Raw genomic sequence first — 21,432 nt, forward strand, 5'->3', positions numbered from 1 at the left:
CTGACCCTGCACCCCCCAAACTCGGGAGGCCCAGGCCCAATGGAGAGCCCAGAGCCCCAGTGCCTCTGACCCCCTGGGTGACTGGTGTGGTCTGCCTTACCATGCATGCAGGGACGGGGCTGGCGGGAGTCCTCTGAGGTGCAGGGCTCAGGGAGATGGCTCTCCAGCCACCTGGCCTGAATCCCTGTCCTCACCAGCCCAAAAGCTGCTCACTCTGAGAAGGACAGGAGGGACCAGGGCTGCAGGACTGTCCCAGGACAGGGTGTGGGTTTGGCTTGTCCAGTCCTTGTGGCTCATGGCCTGACCCCAGGGGGCATCCCAGGGGCCGTCTGAGGCCCAGATTCCCTGAAGCCTCAGGGCCAGGTGACCAGGCCTGCCCAGTACGTGCCGGTGAGTCACCCCTGCTGTAGGCCCTCCCGCACCCCTGGCAGCGGGCAGCAGTGGCCAGCCCTCCCCAGCGGGCATCTTGCCGAAGGAGTAAGTAAAGAAATGTGAATGAACCCCCAGTAGGAGGACCCTCTTTTCTGCCCTTGCCCGAGGCTCTTGAGCTGTGTTTGCAGGCAGCTTGCCACCTGGCTTCAGGACCCGTCACCGTGGGAGCTCTCGCAGCCCACAGTCCCCTGCCCAGCTCCTCCCTGCTCCTCAGAGCATCTTCCTGTGAGCTTGGTCACCAGCTCCACCATGGGGCTTGAGCCACAGCTGGACAGACCACAGTCCTCACCCAAATTCAGGCCTCTGCCCACTGCCCATGGTAGGCGTCAGCCACAGGCCCGCTGCAGGTGCACACGGGGGTTTGGGGTATGGGGCCGTCCTTTTCCGGTGGCGTGAGCGATAGGTGTGGCCACAGTCGGACACACGGAGCAAGGCCAGCCCTGAGCTCCCAGACTGTCTGAGCCCCTGGGTGCCAGGGCCCGCCCCTCACTCACTTCTCCCCTTTGAAAAGCACTGTTTAGCTGGACTGTACAGGGAAGGACCCTGAGACGCCTACAGGACCATTTTAATTTCTCCATGGTCTAAGCACCCCCTGCCAGGCACCCTTGGGACACCCATGGCGGGGGTGGGGGGGTGCTCCTGTCACTGCCTGGTCAGCCAGTCTGTCTGTCCATGACCTCAGGCCGGCTCACTTCCTCCCATGAGCTTGCTGAGCCAGGACCAGCCCATGGAGAGTGTCAGCGGGTGGGCCAGCACCCTCCCCAGCACCACTCTGGGCCGAATTGCACTGCAGCCTTAGCCGTACTGCAGCAGGGTAAAGGAGAAGCTCGGAATTGATTTTTGTGGTGGTGGGAGGAGCAGGCATCTTAGCTCGTGAAAAATAAAAGTGGAGGGGGCTTCCGTGGGTTCCCAGCGCCAGGCTGGACCTCCCGGGGTTGGTCTGCCTCAGGGCATCTCCCCTCACCACTCTTCCTCTCCTCTCATGCGAGAGACTGGGGCACAGGGGTCTGTCCAGGGGGACGTCCACAGCCGCCTGAGGGGGCAGGCTGACGAGTGATGGAGGTTCCACATCTGGGGGCTGGAGAGGGTCTAGGATCTAGAAATGAAGGTGTCCGAGGCATGACCAGTGTCAGGCCCGTGGTCCTGATCCACGAGCCCCGGTGCGACTGTGAGAGGCACGTGGGCCGGGAGCCGGGGCAGGGAGGGCGCCAGCAGGTGTCAGGGTGCAGGAGCTGAGGAGGATGGAGGAGACTCAGCCACCAGCCATATGGGCCGAGCACGGCCTTGCTGGCCCAATGAGGGTGCTGTGGGGCTGCTGGAATGGAGGGGCCCAGAGGTGAGGACCCCTCTTTAAGGGCTTCGCTGTGCAGGGGCAAGAGGGTGGGGGGGCATGTTTGTGAGCTGGTGCTCTGGGCCACGTGGTCCCTCAAGACATGTGGGTGCTGCTGAGGGGCATCTGTCCCTTGATCCGGCCCCAGCCCAGCCGGGCTTGTCTGAGTCCCTCCTCCAGAGAGAAGGGACCCTTGGGAGCTCCCCGACCCCACTCCAGGTGGCACCTACAGAGCTTGGGGCTCCAATGCAACGGGCTGTGCTGGGGTGCTGTGTACAGTGGGGTATGCTGGGGTGCAGTGTACAATGGATTGCTAGGGTACAGTGGGGTGTATTGGGGTGTTCTGGGGTGCAGTGGGGTGTGCTGGGATGCAGTATACAGTGGGGTGCGTTGAAGCACAGTGGAGTACACAAATGTCCTGTAGGACAGTAGGGTGTGCTGGGGTGCAGTGGGGTACACTGACCACTGGCTTTGTGCATCTTCTCCCCTGGGCCTTTCTTGAGCCCTGAGACTAGTGGAGGCCACTGTGGTCAGGCCTGGGCCCCCAGCAAGTGGCAGGTCGGGGAGGTGCTGGGGCTCTGCCCAAGGCCCCTCCCTCAGGCCCAGCCCCAGGGTAGGTCCAGATGGCTGAGGCCAAAACATCAAGTCTGTGTCAGGTACTTTACCTCGAGCAGACTTCGGGGAGTGATGAATATTTTAAACACTTCTTGGGGATGTTGGGGCAGCCAGCCCCTAGCAGAGCAGCACATTTAACTTTCAAGGTGAGAGTGGCATTCACTTCTGCTTTGACAGGAGCCAGAGTCTGGTCAGAGGAGGAGGACGCTCACAGCCCACCCGCCTGGGTGTCAGAGCCCCTTGCCCTGGGAGGAGATGACAGGGAGGTGGGGGTGGGGAGCAGGGACCTGCGAGAGCCAGCACCTCACCTCTGCCTGTGGGCCACTGTCCTGCATCCCCTCTGCTCAACAGCCACCTCCTCCATGCAGCCCTCCAGGATTCCCCTGGGCAGCTGGAGTCTGCCTTCAGGGTGCTCAGCTCCTCTGCCTCCCACTGTCATGACCATTGTATGGAGCTGTGGGTAAGCAGTTGCCTCACCTAGGGGGGTCTCGTCCCACCCTGACAACATCCCTGAGTGTCACGGGCTGCCTCCACCTGACATTTGGGTAAGGTGGGGCACAGGACATGGCATCTGGACCAGGCCTTTCTGGCCAAAAGCCTCACCCCAAATCCCTGGGCTGCTGGTGCCTATGCCTGGTCATGGGGTGAAGCCTGGCCACAGTGATGCCTGTGGGCTGCTCGTGGGATTCCTAAGACTCTCTCGCCGATGAGGGCAGATGCAGCCTGTGATGGAGGCTGTAAGAGGCTTGGGAGACAGCAGGTGCAAACCCAGAGCAAGGGGGCCCCACTTCCACGAGGAAGTGGTGTGAGCCGACCGTTCCTGCCCTGGGAACCTGGCTGCGGGGTCATCCGTGGTCCTGCCTGCTGTCAACACTGGTGTTTTCATTCTGGTGGAACATTAAGCCCTCGCCCACCCATCCAGCATGTGGGTCACAGCAGGCCTGTTGCCTGCAGGCCTCACACTACCCTGGGTGACCAGATAGCTTGTTCTAGCTCCCCTATTCAATGGGGCTCCAGCAATGTCTGTGGGTTCTGGGAGCCTAGACAGGGGCTCCCAGCATCTGAGGATTGGCCAGGTACAGTGAGCTCAAGGGAGGGGAGTGGCTGGAGGGGCCCCACTGCTGGCCGTCTGCCCCAACTGTCCTGCAGCCTGCATGAGCCCCCAGGCATAACCACCAGGGGATGCCAGACAGATCACCTGCCCACCAGCTTCTGGAACATTCTATACAGGTGATATGGCCTTGGAGCCCCAGGCCAGGGGCCACACAGGCCCCATTGAATCCTGGCAGCTGCTGGTGACAGCGAGGCTGGGGGCCCGTGAGTGTGCACCTCTGCAGGGCCCTGGGCGTTGAGACGGTGTCGGCCGGTGGGCAGGTCTGCTGGGGGCCTGGGAATGTCGGACACGGGGCCTCCCATCCGAGGTGGAGGCACTGACCTTGGCTCGGGCAGTGGGGAGGAGCAGCCTGGTGCGGGGGTTTGGGCTTGAGCCCCTGCTGGCCCAGAGCCCACGCCCGTGCTGGCCCCCAGGGTCCAGGTGGAGTTCTACGTCAACGAGAACACCTTCAAGGAGCGGCTCAAGCTGTTCTTCATCAAAAACCAAAGATCCAGTGAGTGGGGCCTGCAGGGGTGGGGGGGGGGGTTTGCAGAGGAGGGGCTGTGTCGGTGGGGGGTGGGGCACAGGGGCGGTGGGAGTGCCCCCATCTCAGCTCCGCACCACCTTCCGTGGTGGGAGCTGGAGGGAGCCTGTGGGGACCCGGCCCCCTCCCAGGCCCCTGCATGTGCCCCCCCCACCCTTCCCAGCAGGAGCTCGGCTACCTGGGATGCGGGATGGGGCCCGGAAGTGGTTCCCGTGGGTCCTAGTCCATTGGTCTGTCGGTTGCTCCCCAAACCCCTCCAGTCTGCCCCGGGGGCCAGAAGCTTGGGGAATCCTCTGCATGCCCACCTTAGGATGTCCTGCATTAGGACGGGGTGGAGCCTTTCAGAGTCTGGCCCAACAGCACCCCCTCAATGCAGAGCACCCCGTCAGTGCTGGCAGGGCCAGTCAGGGTACCCGAGGCCCAGTAGGGAGGGGGAGTGTGGCCTGACCACCGTCCCCGCCCCCACAGGCCTGAGGATCCGACTGTTCAACTTCTCCCTGAAGCTGCTCACCTGCCTGCTCTACATCGTCCGAGTGCTGCTTGACGACCCAGCCCTGGGGATCGGATGGTGGGTGACCACGGCCCAGGGCTGAGCCTTCCTGCCGGGCCTGCCGCTGTTACAGAGGCCCACGGGGTCTGCATGGGGGTCCATGCCCGGGGCCTTGGGGAGTCCTTCCTTCCCCCACGTGACCCCACCTGACATCTGTCCCCAAAAGAGTCCGCGGCCAGCACACTGCCCACAGGATCCCGCTGACCGGAAAGTTGCGCATGAGCAGATGGTGTCAGTGTCTGTGGACAACGGCTGCGTTTGCAGCTGTGCGCGGACCTGGACAGGTCTCTCCTTGGGGGTCTGGGATGCCGCCCCCCTCCCCCCGGCCCTGGTGTGCGGGAGGCTCTCAGCTACTGCTGGGTGGGGGTTGGGGGTGTCGCCAGGCCCCTGGGTGGAGTGGGTGTGAGCCCTGCAGGGTCTCTGCCCCTTTCTTGGAGCTCCACCTGGTTCCACTGTGCCTCCCGGGCCCCTGGTGTCCTCTTCCTCACCTCTCCGTTTACCCGGAACACGGGCCATGTGACTTCCTGGCAAAGCGCTGGGAACAGCTGCCTGGGCCCACGGCCGGAGGCAGGGTGGGGCGCGCGGGCTCCTGCTGCGGTCGAGGTGGCCTGGCCGTTTCCACTCGTGATCCTTGTGGGGAGCCCAGCCTTCCTCCCTGGAAGCTGGGGTCCTTCTCTCTGTGCCTGTGTCTGGCGAGTCTCTGTGACACCTGGCGTGGCCCCTTCTCTTCACCACGTTGGTCCCCGTGGACACTGAGCTGGGTCCACGCCGGGCTGGGCTCCTCTAGAGTTGGGTCTTTGGAGGTTGCCTCTCCCGTCTGCTCCGAGAGCCCTCCCTGGCCTCCCTCGTACCTGGATGTGGGATTCTGGAATGTTCTGGAATGATTGTCTCCCTCCTGTTTCCCTCTTGTTCTTTCTGGCGGCTCTCCTTGGCCTTCTCTCCAGCTCTCTAGTTGAGATTTTCACTTCTGCTCTCGTATTTTCTAATTCCCAAGAACTCTTCATCTCCGAGTGTCCATCCCTGCTGCAGGCAGCACTGTCTTCCATGCCTCTGGGGCTTGTCTGAAACCCTTTTTCTTGCTTATGTGTTCCTCTCTCGCTCCATCTCTGCTCTCCTGGGCTTCTGTTGAGGGGACTTCCTCAGAAGTCCGGCCACCCTGGCACGGCTCACAGTAAGGGTGGGCACTCAGAGGCTGCGAGCCCTGCGGTCAGGGGGTGCGGCCTGGTCACCACCGTCCTCTGGGTGGCCGGGGCCACTTGTCTGCCCAGCTCCTCAGAGTAGATCTTTCCTAGAGGGGAAGGCCTGGTACTGGGCTCCTGTAGATGGAGGAGGAAGGAAGAAGGGTGAAAGTTTGCTGTGCAGGCTTATACTTACCCACCCCCGCCCCCAAGTGCAGCAAGATGGATTCCCCAGGCCAGACTCTAACACTCTCTCCTGAGAACGGACCTCTTGTCTTCATCCCGAGTGCAGGAGGACGGACAGATCCCACCATGGTGGTTTGAGAAGGAAAACTGGGGCTCTAATTGACTCTCATACTGACTTTTGTGGGTGCATCCCAGCTTCTCACACTCCCAGAGGCATCTGGGTCATCTGGCTCCACATCCCCATGGGGACCAGGTCTGCTGTGTTCATTGCACAGATGGGAGAGCGAATGGATGGATGAGGGGGCTGGTAGAGGCATGGGTAGGATGGATGGGTGGGTGGGTGGGTGGATTGGATAGATGATGGATAAATGAATGGATGAGTGGATAAACAGAGGATGGAAGGATGGATAAATCAGTGGATGGATGGAGGGATGGTGGATGGATGGACAGTGCACGGATGGACAGTGGGTGAGTAGATGGATGGATGGGTAGGTGCATAGATAGATGCATGGAGGGTGAGAGGGTGGCCAGCCCCTTCTATGGGCGGTGAGTTTGCAACAACAGCCTCAGTAAGACTGAGGAGGAAGCAAGTCAGTTGAGAAAAACCGGAGGGATCTCCCATCACCATGTGGCTCTGAGAGTGAGGGCCCATTGATCAGCGACACTGGCCTTGGTTATAATCTGGGGCAGAACTAATGTGTCCATCAGACCCTTGCCACCTTCCCAGTGACAGGTATCCAGGTGGCTTAGGGGACTGGTCCTCAGGAGTGACTTGGTCTTGGAGTCACCCCAGTGGGTAGGAGCTCTGCTTTCTCTCCATGCCTCCCTCCCACTGTCCAGCCTTGTGTGCAGCAGCTCTGGCGCTCAGGAGCCCCTGAGTGCTCTGTGGTCCTTCTCTGGCCGTGTCCAGCCCTTCCCGGCAAGCTGCTTCCTCTGGCTGGCCTCTCACACCTCAGAGGGTTGTACCCTCACCAAGCCTGGCCTCCTTCATTAGAGACCCTCCGGGCATGTCTGCAGGGTGGGAGCAGGCTGCCTGGTCCCTCCACCCCATCTCTGCTAGAACACAGATGCCTGAGATGTGTGGGCTGGGCCCTGGGAGGGGAAGAGAGTGCCCCCCACACTCCCTGAGCCTGTGGCAGCTCTGGGAGGGGTCTGGTCCCTTCAGGGCTGGTACTGGGAGGGGGAGGGGCTGCAGTTGGGCCAGCTCTGTCTCTCCACAGCTGGGGCTGCCCCAAGCAGAACTACACCTACAATGAGTCGTCCTCCGAGATCAATTGGTGAGTTCAGTGCCCAGCTCCCACTCAGAGGCCGAGGGTGGGGTGCGGTGGACAGAGGTTGACACTGCCTGGCCCCCAGGTCAGATGCCCAGCCTCAGCCTGTGAGCCTCTTGAGGTCCCTGGGGACATAGCCAACCAGATCCCCCAGGCCCTGGTGGAGCAGTGGGCAGCGCTGGGGCACGGCCCTGCGGAGAACCCTGAGGGCCCAGGAGCAATCTGTGAGTTACAACTAGTGTCACCACAAGCAGGCCTGGCCCAGGCCCCATCACGGATGATGGGTGGGGAGGAGAGAAGCTGGGAGGACCTGCCAGAGTGTCAGTCACTGCGACTCCATGTCATGATACTTTAGCCCAGGAGAGCAAGTGCCCCCTGTCAGGCAGTGGGAAGTGACCCCAGAGACATAGGATGCCTGGTCCAGAGGTTAGGACGTGTCCCAGGGGCTTGGCTACCTCCCTATTAGGGCCTTCTCCCTTCCAGTCTCTCACCGTCTGTCCCCAAAACCCAGAGCAACCCCCTCGGCCTTATTCTTGCACCCACAACCCTCCCCTGGTACCCCCAGCCCAGCCTTGCAGAGCAGACCTGGTTCTTCACAGCAGCAAGACCGAATTTGCAGGAGCCCTGACCCCTGGTTCCAGCTCCTCAGCTGTTCCTACTCCAGCCCGTCGCCCATCTCTGGGGGACACAGAGGGTTGAGGAAGAAGGGACATGCCAGCCCTTCCCGGCACACCAGGCCCTTGGAAGTCCCTCCTTTCTGGGGCTTTGGCTTGGAGTAGGGGTGGGGTGGCAGGTGCTCACAATAGGCCCAACACCCCCCACCAGATAGGGGGCCCTCCCACCCCAGGGGGGGGCCCTCGGGGGTCAGGGCCTTGGACACCTGGGGTCTGGCCTCTGCCTGGGGAAGCAGGCTCAGCGCTGAGCTGGCCTGGCCCCATCCCTCTGTTCTCACCCAACCTTTGTCCGGAGGCTACGTCTGGGCAGGAAGACCCCCTCCCCATGTCGCTCCCCTCACAATAGCTCTGCCAGGTTATGGACAAGGAACTGAGGTCAGGAAACCTGAGAGGGTGGCTGGTCAGCGCCTCCCCTGCTGGGACATGTGTAGGAGCCCATCCCCAGGAGCCCAGGCAAGAAAGGGTGGCACCTGGGCCAGCTGGAGCCTCTGAGCCCGCAGCCCAGCCCCCAGGCAGGCAGTTTAGGCCCTGAGTTCACAGGCACCTCCCTGGAGGCCTCCGGGGAACCTCCGCTCCATCCTGTTCTCGTCCCCTCTGAGGGCAAGGCTGGTGCCCTCTGTCTGGCTGGAGACCCCGGCAGCTGGGGTCTCCCAGTCCGGGGCTCACCTCCCTCTCTCCCCAGGGCCCCCATCCTGTGGGTGGAGAGAAAGATGCCTCTGTGGGCCATTCAGGTGAGTGGGTGGGGTGGGTGCGGCTCTGGGTGGGCCCTGCCTCCCCCAGCCCCGCTCAAAGGCTCCTGACCCACCCCACCCCAGGTCATCGTGGCCATAATCAGCTTTCTGGAGACCATGCTCCTCATTTACCTCAGCTACAAAGTGAGTGCCCCCCAGGCCTGGCCTTGCCCCTGGACCCCCTCCCCCACCCACTTCCCTGACCTCCTGCTTGGTTTGTCTTTCTCCTCAGCCCCCGCCCCACTCCTGTGCCCCCTCCCCACCCCACCTCACCTGAAGGCCCCCTTGGCTCCCCAGGGCAACATCTGGGAGCAGATCTTCCGCGTGTCCTTCATCCTGGAGATGATCAACACACTGCCCTTCATCATCACGGTGGGTGAGCCGCCGGCTGAGCGGGGGGCTGCTGGGCCCCCAGCCCCCTGACCCATCTCCTCTGCAGATATTCTGGGCCCCACTGCGGAATTTGTTCATCCCCGTGTTTCTCAACTGCTGGCTGGCCAAACACGCCCTGGAAAACATGATCGTAAGCCGGGGGCCAGGCAGCTCCGTACAGGGGGGTGGGCACCCCAGGACCCTGGGCAGCAGCTTGGCCCTGGCCCTGGCCTGGCAGAGAGCTGGCCAGCTTCCCACGCTCCTGGTCTCCATTACTGAGATGCCCTCATGTCTCCTTCCCGACCAGCTGGAGCCCCAGCCCTGATGTCCGAGGGGGTCACCATGGGCTGTTCCTGACCCCAGAACCTTGGCTGGGGGAAAGGGCAGGGAGACTTGCAAGTGACAGCCAATGGGGCCATGTGACCCAGGGCTCCACACAAACTCAGGCCACACAACGAGGACCACGTGACCCAGGGCCACAGGCAGGTCCCCGTGCTGAGGTCTGAGCAAGGCCCACGGCAGCAGGCAGCACCGTTTCCTCCCAGGGTGCCACCCCAAGCCTAGGCCCCATTGCTCTCCCTCCCTCCTAACTGTGAAGTGAGGAGACGGTGCTGAGGTCACAGCCTCTGGTCACCCCCCACCCCATGGTGGAAGCCTCTCAGGGTGCTGAGAATGAGAGCTGAGGTCGAGTCCACCTGCTGTACCCAGGGGCCTTCAACCTCCCTCTATTCTCTCTTGTGTATCTGGGCTCCATCCGGGTCCGGGCTCTGCTGCTGACGGCACCCCCGCAGAACGACTTCCACCGCGCCATCCTGCGCACCCAGTCAGCCATGTTCAACCAGGTCCTCATCCTCTTCTGCACCCTGCTGTGCCTGGTCTTCACGGGGTGAGTGTGCTGCCAAGAGGCCCCCGCACGCCCAGAGGTCCCACCGCGTGGCAGGGCTCCCCATTCCCTGGGCAGAGCCAGGCCCTTGTGTCCAGAAGGCCAGGAAGGCCTCCAGGTGGCGGGTGGCAGCCCAGCAGTGACCGAGGACCTCAAGTCAGCTTGGAGCCCATGTTCCCTGGCCAGAGCATCCCACGTCCAGCTCCTCTGGTGCCGAGAAGCCCCAGGTCTGGCTTCCTGGACGGTCCCTCAGGAGGCAGCTTGGAGGAGGGAACTGGCCTCAAACCCTGGCCAGATGGGGACCCTTTACTTAAGGTCCAGCTGAGAATAAGGTCTGGGAGCAGCCTGGGTGAGAGGTGGGGCCCCTGGAGCTGAGAGCCCCACCCCCACCACAGCCCCACCCCTGCTGAGCAAGGCCCACGCCCCAGGCCTGCTTGTGCCCCAGACCAGGATGTGGGCAGGCACTGGGGCCCAGGAGGGAGGGTCATGTGTCTCCTTCCCCCCCCTCCACTCACCCCCAACACACACAGACCTCAACGAGCTGATGGGGTGTCCTTGGGGTAGAAAGCTCCAGGGTGATTCAGCCTGCTCCCTCCCAGCAGACACCGTGTCCATCTGTCATCCCAAGGGGAGGGTCCCACACACCACAGTCCACCGTCAGCACCTTCCAGTCTGGGGACAGGGACATGAGGCCACGGGCATGGGAAGGATTGTCCAGCTCAGCCCCAGCTGGCAGGGGGCTGAGTGTGCCCCATGCCCTGTCTGTCCTCCCAGGCGAGGATGAGGCTCTGAGGTGGGGTGGCACATAGGGGCCCACAGGCTGGGCGGCCATGCCCACCCCCACTGACCACTCCCCCCAGGCCCAGGCTGAACCCACACAGCTCTGTGTCCACACTCCGGGTCAATTTTTTAGGGGCCTCAAAAGAGCCAGGGGGTGGGAAAGGAAGGTCTGGGGGGATCCGAGGTGCTGGGTGTGCTGGCTCTCACTGGTTGGGGTCCGGAAGCACTGGGAGTCCCAGTCGGTGAGCTGGGCTGAGGGCCAGCTGGGGGACCATGTCAGTGATGGGGCAACCCTTGGGCTCTGGGTGACGAGGTACTGCAGGCAGGCAGCACTTTGCCCCAGGAGCTCAGGGTATCTGAGGCCCCACGCAGCCCCTGTCACCCGGCCCCCAGGACCTGTGGCATCCAGCACCTGGAGCGTGCGGGTGACAACCTGTCGCTCCTGACTTCCTTCTACTTCTGCATCGTCACCTTCTCCACCGTGGGCTACGGAGATGTGACGCCCAAGATCTGGCCATCCCAGCTGCTGGTGGTTGTCATGATCTGCGTGGCCCTTGTGGTCCTCCCACTGCAGGTGAGCCCCGCCCAGCAGGAGTCGTCCCTCCTCCAGACAGGGGTGTGAAAGCAGAGGAGGGGTGATGCTCACTGGAGGGTCCACGGGGCCGAGATCCCAAGAGGCAGGGAACAACACTACACGGAGTGGGGGTGCCTGCCAGGGGCCCACTGGGGGTCTGGTAAGTAGTGAGGCCTGAGGCAGTCAGGACTGTGGATGAGGACAGTGTTCTCAGACGTGGAGAGGTGGTCTCCAGGTGCCACAGGCCGGCTCTCCCAGGACCTGTGCGGAGTGTGGAGCTGGAAGAGCTGCCAGTCTTCCGCGGGCTGGGTGTCAGGAGTCCTCAGCTGGCGTAGCTGTCAGGACCACATGTCACCTGTCAGCAAGGCCAGTCTGACAGCTGAGTCACACTGCGGGAAGAGAGACCCCACCTCTGTTTATGTATGAAAGGTGGAGGCCTGGAGAGGGGGCCAGCCAGCTGCAGACACCCCTGACCCTTCAGAGGGCAGGAAAAGGCCTGGGGAGGGATCAGGACAGATTAGGGGAAGCCAGACCCCAAGGTAGACACTCGGGATGTGGAGGGACAGGGGTGAGGGAGGCACCTAACTGTGGCTATAACAGGGGCCAGTCCACCCAGGGGGTCCTCTGCTGCCCCTGAGCTCAGCCCCCCAGCCCCTGCCCCCACCCCAACCTTGCAGCTCAGAGCCCCTAGCCCCAGCCGACACCCCCTGTTCCCTGCTTCCCTCTGGGCCAGAGAACAGCCCCCCAGGAAGGCCTACTTACTAGCACATTGCCCAGGGCAGGTGAGCACTGTGGGGGCAACCGCTGCCATTCATTTTAAACTGTGTTGAATAAATGACCTGAGTGCTTGAGATGGAAACCTGAGAACTTTCATGGGGAGAAACTTCACAGGTCAGACTGCAGCGGGAGGCCCTGGGCGGGTCAGCACCCCGGACAGCTCCCTGGAGCCCTCACACACTCTCACCTCCAGCTGACTTTTATGTATCTGTCAATGTCGTATTTAAAAAGGGCTCCCAACACCCAAAGTTCACGGCCAGGAAGAGTGGGCCAGAGTGGACGGCACCCCAAACAGCAGCCTTGAGTCGGCACACCCTTGGTGTGGGCTCATAACCACAGTGGTGTTCCTTCCACGCTAGGAGTCTGGGTCCCTAATTCTGTGGCCGAGAATTTCCTGACACTTCGAGGTTTCTCCAAAATGTGTCTCAGGTGCTGATGGAGACCCAAAGGTCTCATAGTTATCTGGATGTCCAGACCGCAGACTGGCAGCCACGATGGTCACCTTGGCCTCTAGGGGCTGGGAGCTGGACCAACGTGTCTCTCACTGTCCTACACACTGGCCAGGATGTCCACTCTGCGTCCACCCGTCCCACTGAGTGACCTGTGCTGCAAACACCTAGTCTTCCAAGACATAGTCGGGACGCAGCTTCGTCCTTGCCCCACACCCACCTCCTCCGTCCTGCTCTGCTCTCTGCCCTCCCTGCCCTGCACGTGCTGCCAGCCGTCTGTCTGTCCTGCTCTGTGCTGTCGCAGGTCCTGGAGCCCCAGGCCACCTGGCACTCACCTGCTCTTACCTGCAGTTTGAGGAGCTCGTCTACCTGTGGATGGAGCGGCAGAAATCAGGAGGCAACTACAGCCGCCACCGAGCCCAGACAGAGAAGCACGTGATCCTGTGCGTCAGCTCCCTCAAGATCGACCTGCTCATGGACTTCCTGAACGAGTTCTATGCCCATCCCCGGCTGCAGGTGAGGCCGCACCCACGGCCCCACCCCTCCCCAGGATCTTGGTTCCCCTGGCTGTGTGGTGGAGCCCAGGTGGTCTCCCACACTCTGGGGATGGATTTGTGGGGTCCTGCGTTTCCCTCCTGCGAGATACTCCATCACAGAGAGGGCTGGGGATCTCAAGAAGCAACAGGTGTGAAAACACTAGGAAAGCAGGGTGGGCAGAGGGTGGGGTGAGCTTGCTAGATGGCTGAACCTGCCCTACCTGCAGGACTATTACGTTGTCATCCTGTGTCCCACTGAGATGGACATCCAGGTTCGCAGGGTCCTGCAGATACCCCTGTGGTCCCAGCGGGTCATCTACCTCCAGGGCTCCGCACTCAAGGACCAAGACCTCATGCGGGCCAAGTGAGTGCCAGCTGGGGGTGAGGGTGTGGTCCTGCATCACCTGAGCAATGGCCCTGAGCGTGGGCCGGTGGGGATGGGCCATCAGGCAGGCAGCACCTCCAGCTCCATGCCTGCTGCCCGCCCAGGAGAGCCAGGCCCCCCACTGAGCCCGCAGAGCAACCCAGGCAAAGCTCTCCCACCTGCCCAATGTGCACCAGGTTCTGGGAGAGGCTCAAAGTGGGAGTGAGGGTGGGCTGGTGGGAAGCTAAGGCTGTGGGCGGGTTTTCTCTTAAAGACGAGGTGACAGAGTGACTTGAGGTGAGAAGACTGAGTTGTGAACAGAACTTTTCAGAATGTGATGCAGCACATTCTGAGACACTGCAGGAGCCCCACACCCCCATCATGACTTTATTCCAGAGCCCGATGCAACCTTCCTGCTGAAATGTGGGTTGTATGGGGGCCAAGGGGGTAGGAGACCAGGCAGCCAAGTCCTCCACCTGCCCAATTCCTGAGCCCTGGACCCCACAGTCTCGCACATAAACTGGGGGCAGGAATCAAGTCCCCAGGCAGGGACATGTTGGGGGTGCATGGTGATGGGGTGGGAGGCTCCAGGCCTCCCTGCCCTGGGGTGTGAGTGACAGTTTCTTAGATGCTCTTTCTGTAGCCAGGGGCTCTGGGAGGTGTGAGGGGAGCAGAACTGGTCATCCCAGACCTCAGGCAGCCTGCCCCAAGACGGGACAGGCCAGCAGGCGGGGTCCAGCATCTCTGCTCTGCCACCAAGTGTGTCCTCTGTTCTGTGCCCCGGCCCTATCCCCAGTTAGCCGGGGCCCATCCTCAGCCCATCCAGGGCTGGTGAGAGTGAGATGGGGTCTTGACAAGGTCCACCCCTTCCCCTGATGGCCAAGACAGGAACACAGACAGTCCTGAGGGTGCTCAGACCTGGTGCTTTGCAGGATGGACAACGGGGAGGCCTGCTTTATCCTCAGCAGCCGGAACGAGGTGGATCGCACAGCAGCGGTGAGCAACCCCCACACACCGCCCACCTGCCCACAGGCCGGGGGGCGCCTGCACTAACTGCCGCCCCCCCACCCCCAGGACCACCAGACCATCCTGCGCGCCTGGGCCGTGAAGGACTTTGCCCCCAACTGCCCCCTGTACGTCCAGATCCTCAAGCCCGAGAACAAGTTTCACGTCAAGTTTGCAGGTACATTTGGCCAGGATAGGGAAGAGGGTGCTGGGGTGGAGAGGTGGCAGAGCTCATGCAGGCTGTACACCTGGGGGCCTGGGGGTCAGTGAGGGCAGGAGCCCTGTCTGACAAGCACCGTTATGGGCACCTGGGGGACAGGTGAGTGCCCTGGGTGGGCTGAGCAGAGGAGGGGTTCTGGGAGGGCACCTGGCAAGGGGGCGGCTGCCGTTGGGGCAGGGAGGCCTGCGCAGTGACCTGCCCTCCTCCCGAAGACCACGTGGTGTGTGAGGAGGAATGCAAGTACGCCATGCTGGCACTAAACTGCATCTGCCCGGCCACATCCACCCTCATCACGCTGCTGGTGCACACGTCCCGCGGCCAGTGAGTGCCCCCTCCCTGTGACCACCACCCAGCTGTGCAGTGCCCACAGGGCACCCCAGGGAGACAAGGCAGGGGTGCTAGGGGCACGGGAGGGGTGTGGGGCTGCGGAGATGGGGGAATGCCCCAGAGGGCAACCACGGGAGGACTCAGCTGAGGATGTCGGGCTCATGTGGGAAGCAGTAGGCAGCTCACCAAGGGAGGGGTTGGAGCTGAGGGGCAGCCAGGGGGCTGCTGGGAATTGCAAGCAGCGCGCGCCATGGAGCAGAGGGAAGGGTGGGGGCCGGGGAGAGCCCTGAGTTTTAGGCACAGTGACGGGGGCTAGTGCATCTTGGTTTAAGGGAGAAAGTGCGTTTGGTTCTCAGCACCTGGGCTGCCCTGGGACAGAGGAGGGGCATTATCTTCTTCCTGGGAAGACCAGGTTGGGGCTGGCACCCCCTCCCCAAGACACTGGGCCTCCGCTGGCTCCCTATGGGGCCTGGGTGGCCCCAGGGGAGGGACCAAGCAGGGGAGGAGGACCCACAGGTCACAGAGGCTGGTCTTGACCCTAAAACATTCTGACACCCCCTAAAGTCAGACCATTGTGTTTACAGATTTTGAAAAATGGCCAAGTGACCCATGAGGTCACCCATGTCTAGTCTCAGCCAGATAAGAAGGGGTCAGGGGCCAAGCTGGCTTCCACCCATGCCATCAGAAGCCAAACTAGGGGGGCACCGGCATCCCGGCCAGGCTAGAGAGTGGGGGACAGGGGGCAGCCGTGGAGGTGACCTCCCACCCGCCTCCCACCCAGAGAAGGCCAGGAGTCGCCGGAGCAGTGGCAGCGCATGTACGGTCGCTGCTCAGGCAACGAGGTCTACCACATCCGCATGGGGGACAGCAAGTTCTTCCGCGAGTACCAGGGCAAGAGCTTCACCTACGCTGCCTTCCACGCCCACAAGAAGTACGGTCCCCACCCCGGCCCCCTAGACCTGGACCACGGCAGGGCAGGGCAGGGGAGTGCTGGGCAGGGCTCTGGAGGCTAGAATGGGCGGGCCATGCCCGGTGGGCACGTGGGGACCCGGGGGTTGGACATCACATCCACACCAGCACCAGACCCGCCATGGGGCGTCTCCCCTCCGAGGCTCGGACCTGGGTGGGTCTTGGGTCGAGTGGGAAGGGGTCCCGATGCCCAGGCGGGGTGCCAGGAGGAGTAGCTCTGGGCCCCACCGAGCCCCCGCCCGCCCGCCCAGGTATGGCGTGTGCCTCATTGGCCTGAAGCGGGAGGAGAACAAGAGCATCCTGCTGAACCCGGGGCCGCGGCACATCCTGGCCGCCTCCGACACCTGCTTCTATATCAACATCACCAAGGAGGAGAACTCCGCCTTCATCTTCAAGCAGGAGGAAAAGCAGAAGAAGAAGGGCTTCTCGGGGCCGGGGTTGTACCACGGGCCGCCCCACCTGCCCGTGCGCAGCGTCCTCGCCTCCATGGGTGAGGCGGGGCGGGGCGGGCGGGGCCGGCGGGGCGGGCAGGGCGGGCCAGGGCCCGCCCCCTCCTCCTGGCCTGCGCTGTAGCCGTGGGGAGTCCCGTGTCTGGGCCTGTTTTCGCTTCTGGCCAGAGGGCTATCCCTGCCTTCCTGTGGGGACTGTTGTCGGCATCGGTGTCCAAGTGCCTGTGGGGTGAGACCGCCCTGCATCATGGGAGCCTCTGTCCACCTCCGCTCTGGGAACACCTGCCCGCAGGAGGTCTGGGAGGGGCTGTCAGCCAAGTTCAGCCTCTCTGTTCCAGGGACCGTGGCCATGGACCTCCAAAGCACGGAGTGCCGGCCTGCACAGAGCGGCGGGGGCGGCGGGGGCAGCAAGCTGGCACTCCCCACGGAGAACGGCTCCGGCAGCCGGCGGCCCAGCATCGCGCCTGTCCTGGAGTTGGCCGACAGCTCCGCCCTGCTGCCCTGCGACCTGCTGAGTGACCAGTCCGAGGATGAGATGACGCCGTCGGACGACGAGGGGCTGTCTGTGGTGGAGTGAGTGCCACCTGGGGGATGAGAGCTGGCACCCCGAAAGAGGCAGGGTCACTGGCGAAGGTCCTGGGTCCCCTCCATGCTCTCAATCCCAGCTTCCAAACAGCTTCCCCCAGAGACCTTGTTTGTACAGGGAATCTTCTGAGGACACAACAGGTGGACAGGAAAGTGTCTGTGCCTGCCCTCACCCCTCATCCTCCCTGCCTCGCGCCCTGGGTGGCCACTCCTCAGTGCCGTGGCCTGCTTGGCAGGGGCGGCTATCCTCTGAGCATAGTCTGCAGAGGTCACCTCTAGGGGAGCCCTGGTCGAGGAGCTGGCCAGGCCTGGAGGCCACTGGCCCACCCTGAGCTGTCATCCCAGGGTTTGGGGCCAGGGCTTCCTCTAGATTATGAGATGGGAGAGACCCCACTGTGACCTCAGCAACTCTTAGTCACTTGGCCTCAGCCAGAACAGGCGGCTCCTGACCACAGGGCCATGGCCAGCCACCATCCCATTCCTCCCAGCTGGGCCGTCACTGCAGCTACTCTCTGCTCCTGCCTTTGCCTCTGGGTAGGGGAGACGTGCTTTAAGGGTAGAGCGCCTGCCAGGGATGAGCTCTGAGAGGGAGGGGGCCAGCAGGGCTCTGACACACCTGGGGCAGAGGAAGGGCTAACCTCTGATGCCACGTCCCTGAAGCCAAGTGGAGGCAAAGCAGGAGGCCAGCCCCTCCCCAGGCTGCTTGGGGGTCTCGACCATGGCAGGGTGACCACTCCAGGTGCTGCTGGGGACGGCAGGGGGATCCGCCTGGCTGTGGGAGCCAGTAGAGAAGGGCCAAGGGCCAGCACTGGCCTAGTCACTGGGACGCTGGGGGCACGGGGGGTCGGGGTGAGGGGCCGTCAGAGCCCCTTACAGTTTTGCTGCGGTCTCCAGGCCTGTGTAAGCTCGTGCAGGTGTGCGTGTGCATGTGACTTCCGTGTGCATGTTCTCTGTGTGTGTGTGTTTCGTGGAATCTCCCCCAGACCCCCAGGGAATAGATGGTGGTCCCCGGTACAGCCCTCCTTCCTGCCCCACCCTGGAGTGGCCAAGGCTGACTGTGGGGGTCCTGGGGCTTCCTGGGGGCAGGGAGCAGCAGCAGGGGCCGCTTCACACACGGGAGGTGGAACAGGTCTGTGGGATCTGGCGCCCCCAAGTGGCCACCTGTGCTGAGACTTCTGTCTCCCCACACCCTCCCCTCCCCCCCAGGTACGTGAAGGGCTACCCCCCCAACTCGCCCTACATCGGCAGCTCCCCCACCCTGTGCCACCTTCTGCCTGTGAAGGCCCCCTTCTGCTGCCTGCGACTAGACAAGGTAGGTTGCAGCAAACATCAGGGAAGCTGCAGGGCCACTCTGAGGAGATCCTGGGCCTGATCCCAAGTCCACAACTTGCCCCTTGGCTCCCTGCCTTCCTGGGCAGCTGTTCTGTCATAGGGACATCCTTTCTCACGTTTCCCTCCTGTGTTCGCGTGCATCTCCTGAAGCCAGGGCAGCCCTCCGGTAACCACAGTCCACACACCAAGGCCAGGACACGGTATCAGACCTGCAGCCCACACTCAAGTGCCCTGTTGTCCCAGGAGCCCTCACCACCCTTTGTGGCCGGAGCCAGTCCCAACCCCATGCTGCATCTGGCTGTTGCGACTGCCTCCCTCCATCCTTAATGCTCCTCGTCCCAACCTGGTCCTCAGTGTCTCTGGGCCTCGGCATCTGGGGATCCCAGCCATCAGTTCAGTGGAGTGTCCCCGGAGGGGCACCTGGGCCTGTATGTGTGTTTAGGGCCGGGTCCCTCCTAGGGGCCCTTGTGATGCCGCCTTAGGTCACGTGGTTCAGGTGGCTCCCCTGGGTCCCTCCGCTGGAGAAATGGGTTTTGCCTTTGCAGTCAGGACGTCATTTGGAGGGAGACATTTGGGGGCCAGGTACATAAGCCGCTCTTCACCGAGCTTCCCCCATGCGTTTCAGCTGCATCCGATGTTTTGCTGATTGCATTCCCTTCCATATTTATGTCAGCTTTCCACAGCAAGGATGTGCCTCCCCTTTTCCCAAATGCGTGTTCTTAGCCGTTTACGTACATCAGTGTGGATCTGCTGTTTTATGCAGATGGTTGCTCATTACGGCAGGATCACTGCAGTGCCGTCATTTGCTACAGATCATGCTGGGTTTGATGCGCAGACTTTCCTAGTTTTGCTGGCGGGGCCTTCGGTCGAGCTGGCTTCTGGGTCCTTCCGACACGTCCCCGTTGTCCGTTGAGCACTTGCGTGCTTTTGAGTCCCCGGAGTCCCCGCCCCATCTTGTACTTGCCCAGCCCCAGTCCTGGAACCTACCACTTCTCCAAGAATCCTGACTCCCTTTAGTGGAAACGATGTTTAAAAATGACACCTGGGTCCTGGGTGTGTGCACTGCAGCTGTGCGTCTGGGCCTCTCCATGCAGAGCTGGAAAGTGTGAACACACACGCACCCAGGACAGAACGTGTGTACAGACACGCACACCCGAGACCTCTGTCCATTTCTGCATCTACTGAGACCACGTGCTTGCACAGACACCTCCCTTCCCTCCCGGACGCGAGCTCCCCCGCCGCGGCCCCAGCTCTCTCTGGCGGGCTGGTGGCCTGTGGCCGTGGTGGGCCCGGGTCGCTGAAGACCCCGTCCCTCCCCTGCCCCTCCCTCACTGACTCGACGTCTTCCCCCAGGGCTGCAAGCACAACAGCTACGAAGATGCCAAGGCCTATGGCTTCAAGAACAAGCTGATCATCGTCTCGGCGGAGATGGCGGGCAACGGACTGTACAACTTCATCGTGCCACTCCGGGCCTACTACCGGCCCCGCAGGGAGCTCAACCCCATCGTGCTGCTGCTGGACAACAAGTGAGGCCAGCTGGGCTGGGGGGGCTGGGGGGGAGGCCGGCAGGGCCCGGGGTGCGGGTGGGCCCCTGGCCCTTTCCCACGCTCTCAGGCCCTCAGGGATGCTGCATCGTCCTCCCTCAGAGTCTCCCCGACCCAGCTGGGGCCCCACAACCATGAGCCCCTGGGCACCTACCCAGCACCACTACCCCCAGTCCTGGCAGCCCGGAGCCCAGAGTCCAGCTTTGGCCATCCTGCCCCCTGGGGCCTTGGTTTCCCCTGGGATGAAAAAGATCCTCCCCATTGGCCTCTCATCCAGGTCAGGGCCGGGCTGGACATGGGTGGCGGGAGCGGGTCAGGTGGGTGGCTCCAGGACCGGCTGTCCCCACAGGCCCGACCACCACTTCCTGGAGGCCATCTGCTGCTTCCCCATGGTCTACTACATGGAGGGCTCCGTGGACAAGTAAGGCGCTGGGCCCAGGGCGGTGGGCCACTCCCATTCTCAGAGGGAAGACCCCTGCTCTCCCCTCTGCCTCTGGGCGGTGGCTGGACCAGGCACCCAAAGGGAGTCTCCCTGCAGCCTGGACAGCCTGCTGCAGTGTGGCATCATCTACGCCGACAACCTGGTGGTGGTGGACAAGGAGAGCACCATGAGCGCCGAGGAGGACTACATGGCCGACGCCAAGACCATCGTCAACGTGCAGACCATGTTCCGGTGGGCGCCGCGGGCTCCTGTGCAGGGCAGATGCACCGAGCCCCCCTCTCCCCCACTGTGACCAGGGACCCTCTCTGAGCACCCCCACCAAGTCTGTGACCAAGGGACCCTCCCTGAGCCCCTCCACCAAGTCTGTGACCAGGGACCCTGAGCTCTCCCCATGTCTGTGACCAGGGACCCTCAGCCCCCTCCCCGTCGTGACCAGGGACCCTCCCCCTACCCAGGCTCTTCCCCAGCCTCAGCATCACCACAGAGCTCACCCACCCGTCCAACATGCGCTTCATGCAGTTCCGCGCCAAGGACAGCTACTCTCTGGCTCTTTCCAAACTGGAAAAGGTGAGTGGCCCCCTGCCCGACCTCCCCTGCCCGACCTGTGGAGCTGATGGGGTTCAGAGCCTGTACCAGAGCCTGGAGGGAGTGAATGAAGGGGCTGAGGGGCCCTGGGGGTTGGGGGCCACGGGAGGCCTGGGTGCCTGCCCTCCTCCAGCCAGAGGGCTTCAGAGATGGGGGCTCAGATGTAGCCAAGAGACGGTACGGTCATTGTCCAGGAGCAGCATCATCCCCTAAGGCAGGGTCCAGGCCTGGCCATGTGGGGGGCCGAGGCTGCCTGTCAAGTCAGAAACTTCTAACCCAGGTGACACCACCCTCAAACCTGAACCGTGTCCATTCTATGAACTGCCCAGAAGGGATGTGCCCGTCCCAGCACAGACGAGGGACTGGGAATCAGAGAGGGGAGTAATGTGCCTTAGGTCACACAGCGGAGCAGTGACAGAGCTGGAATCAGTTTTCTGCCCCTGGGGACCCCATGAGGCGCATCAGCCAGGATCAGGTGTGGAGCCCAGGGCAGAAAGACACCTTCAGGGACACCAGCAGTGCTGCCAGAGTGCCCTCAGCTCCCTGCTGACAGTTGCCCAGACGTCTGTCGGTCCCACCATCAGTGCTTGCAGCAAGGGAGCTGCAGGGCAGGAAGCAGCGCCAGCGAGAAGGGC

General features: G+C 62.8%; 1 protein-coding gene across 1 annotated transcript in view; it reads left to right on the forward strand.

Annotated features, from left to right (window-relative positions):
• The window catches only part of KCNT1 (potassium sodium-activated channel subfamily T member 1), a 62,828-nt gene that overhangs the window by 32,475 nt on the left and 8,921 nt on the right, over positions 1-21,432 (forward strand). The window contains 22 exon segments of the mRNA XM_032478751.1: positions 3,905-3,984; positions 4,483-4,582; positions 7,149-7,205; positions 8,556-8,604; positions 8,689-8,748; positions 8,902-8,976; positions 9,044-9,127; positions 9,768-9,862; positions 11,033-11,213; positions 12,791-12,955; positions 13,203-13,339; positions 14,272-14,335; positions 14,414-14,522; positions 14,777-14,885; positions 15,673-15,822; positions 16,112-16,350; positions 16,648-16,882; positions 18,101-18,206; positions 19,580-19,752; positions 20,120-20,191; positions 20,309-20,443; positions 20,668-20,779. Coding sequence (XP_032334642.1) covers positions 3,905-3,984; positions 4,483-4,582; positions 7,149-7,205; positions 8,556-8,604; positions 8,689-8,748; positions 8,902-8,976; positions 9,044-9,127; positions 9,768-9,862; positions 11,033-11,213; positions 12,791-12,955; positions 13,203-13,339; positions 14,272-14,335; positions 14,414-14,522; positions 14,777-14,885; positions 15,673-15,822; positions 16,112-16,350; positions 16,648-16,882; positions 18,101-18,206; positions 19,580-19,752; positions 20,120-20,191; positions 20,309-20,443; positions 20,668-20,779 — 2,587 coding nt within the window.

This window comes from Camelus ferus, chromosome 4 (genome assembly GCF_009834535.1).
Source record: "Camelus ferus isolate YT-003-E chromosome 4, BCGSAC_Cfer_1.0, whole genome shotgun sequence".
NCBI classification, from domain to species: Eukaryota; Metazoa; Chordata; class Mammalia; order Artiodactyla; family Camelidae; genus Camelus; species Camelus ferus.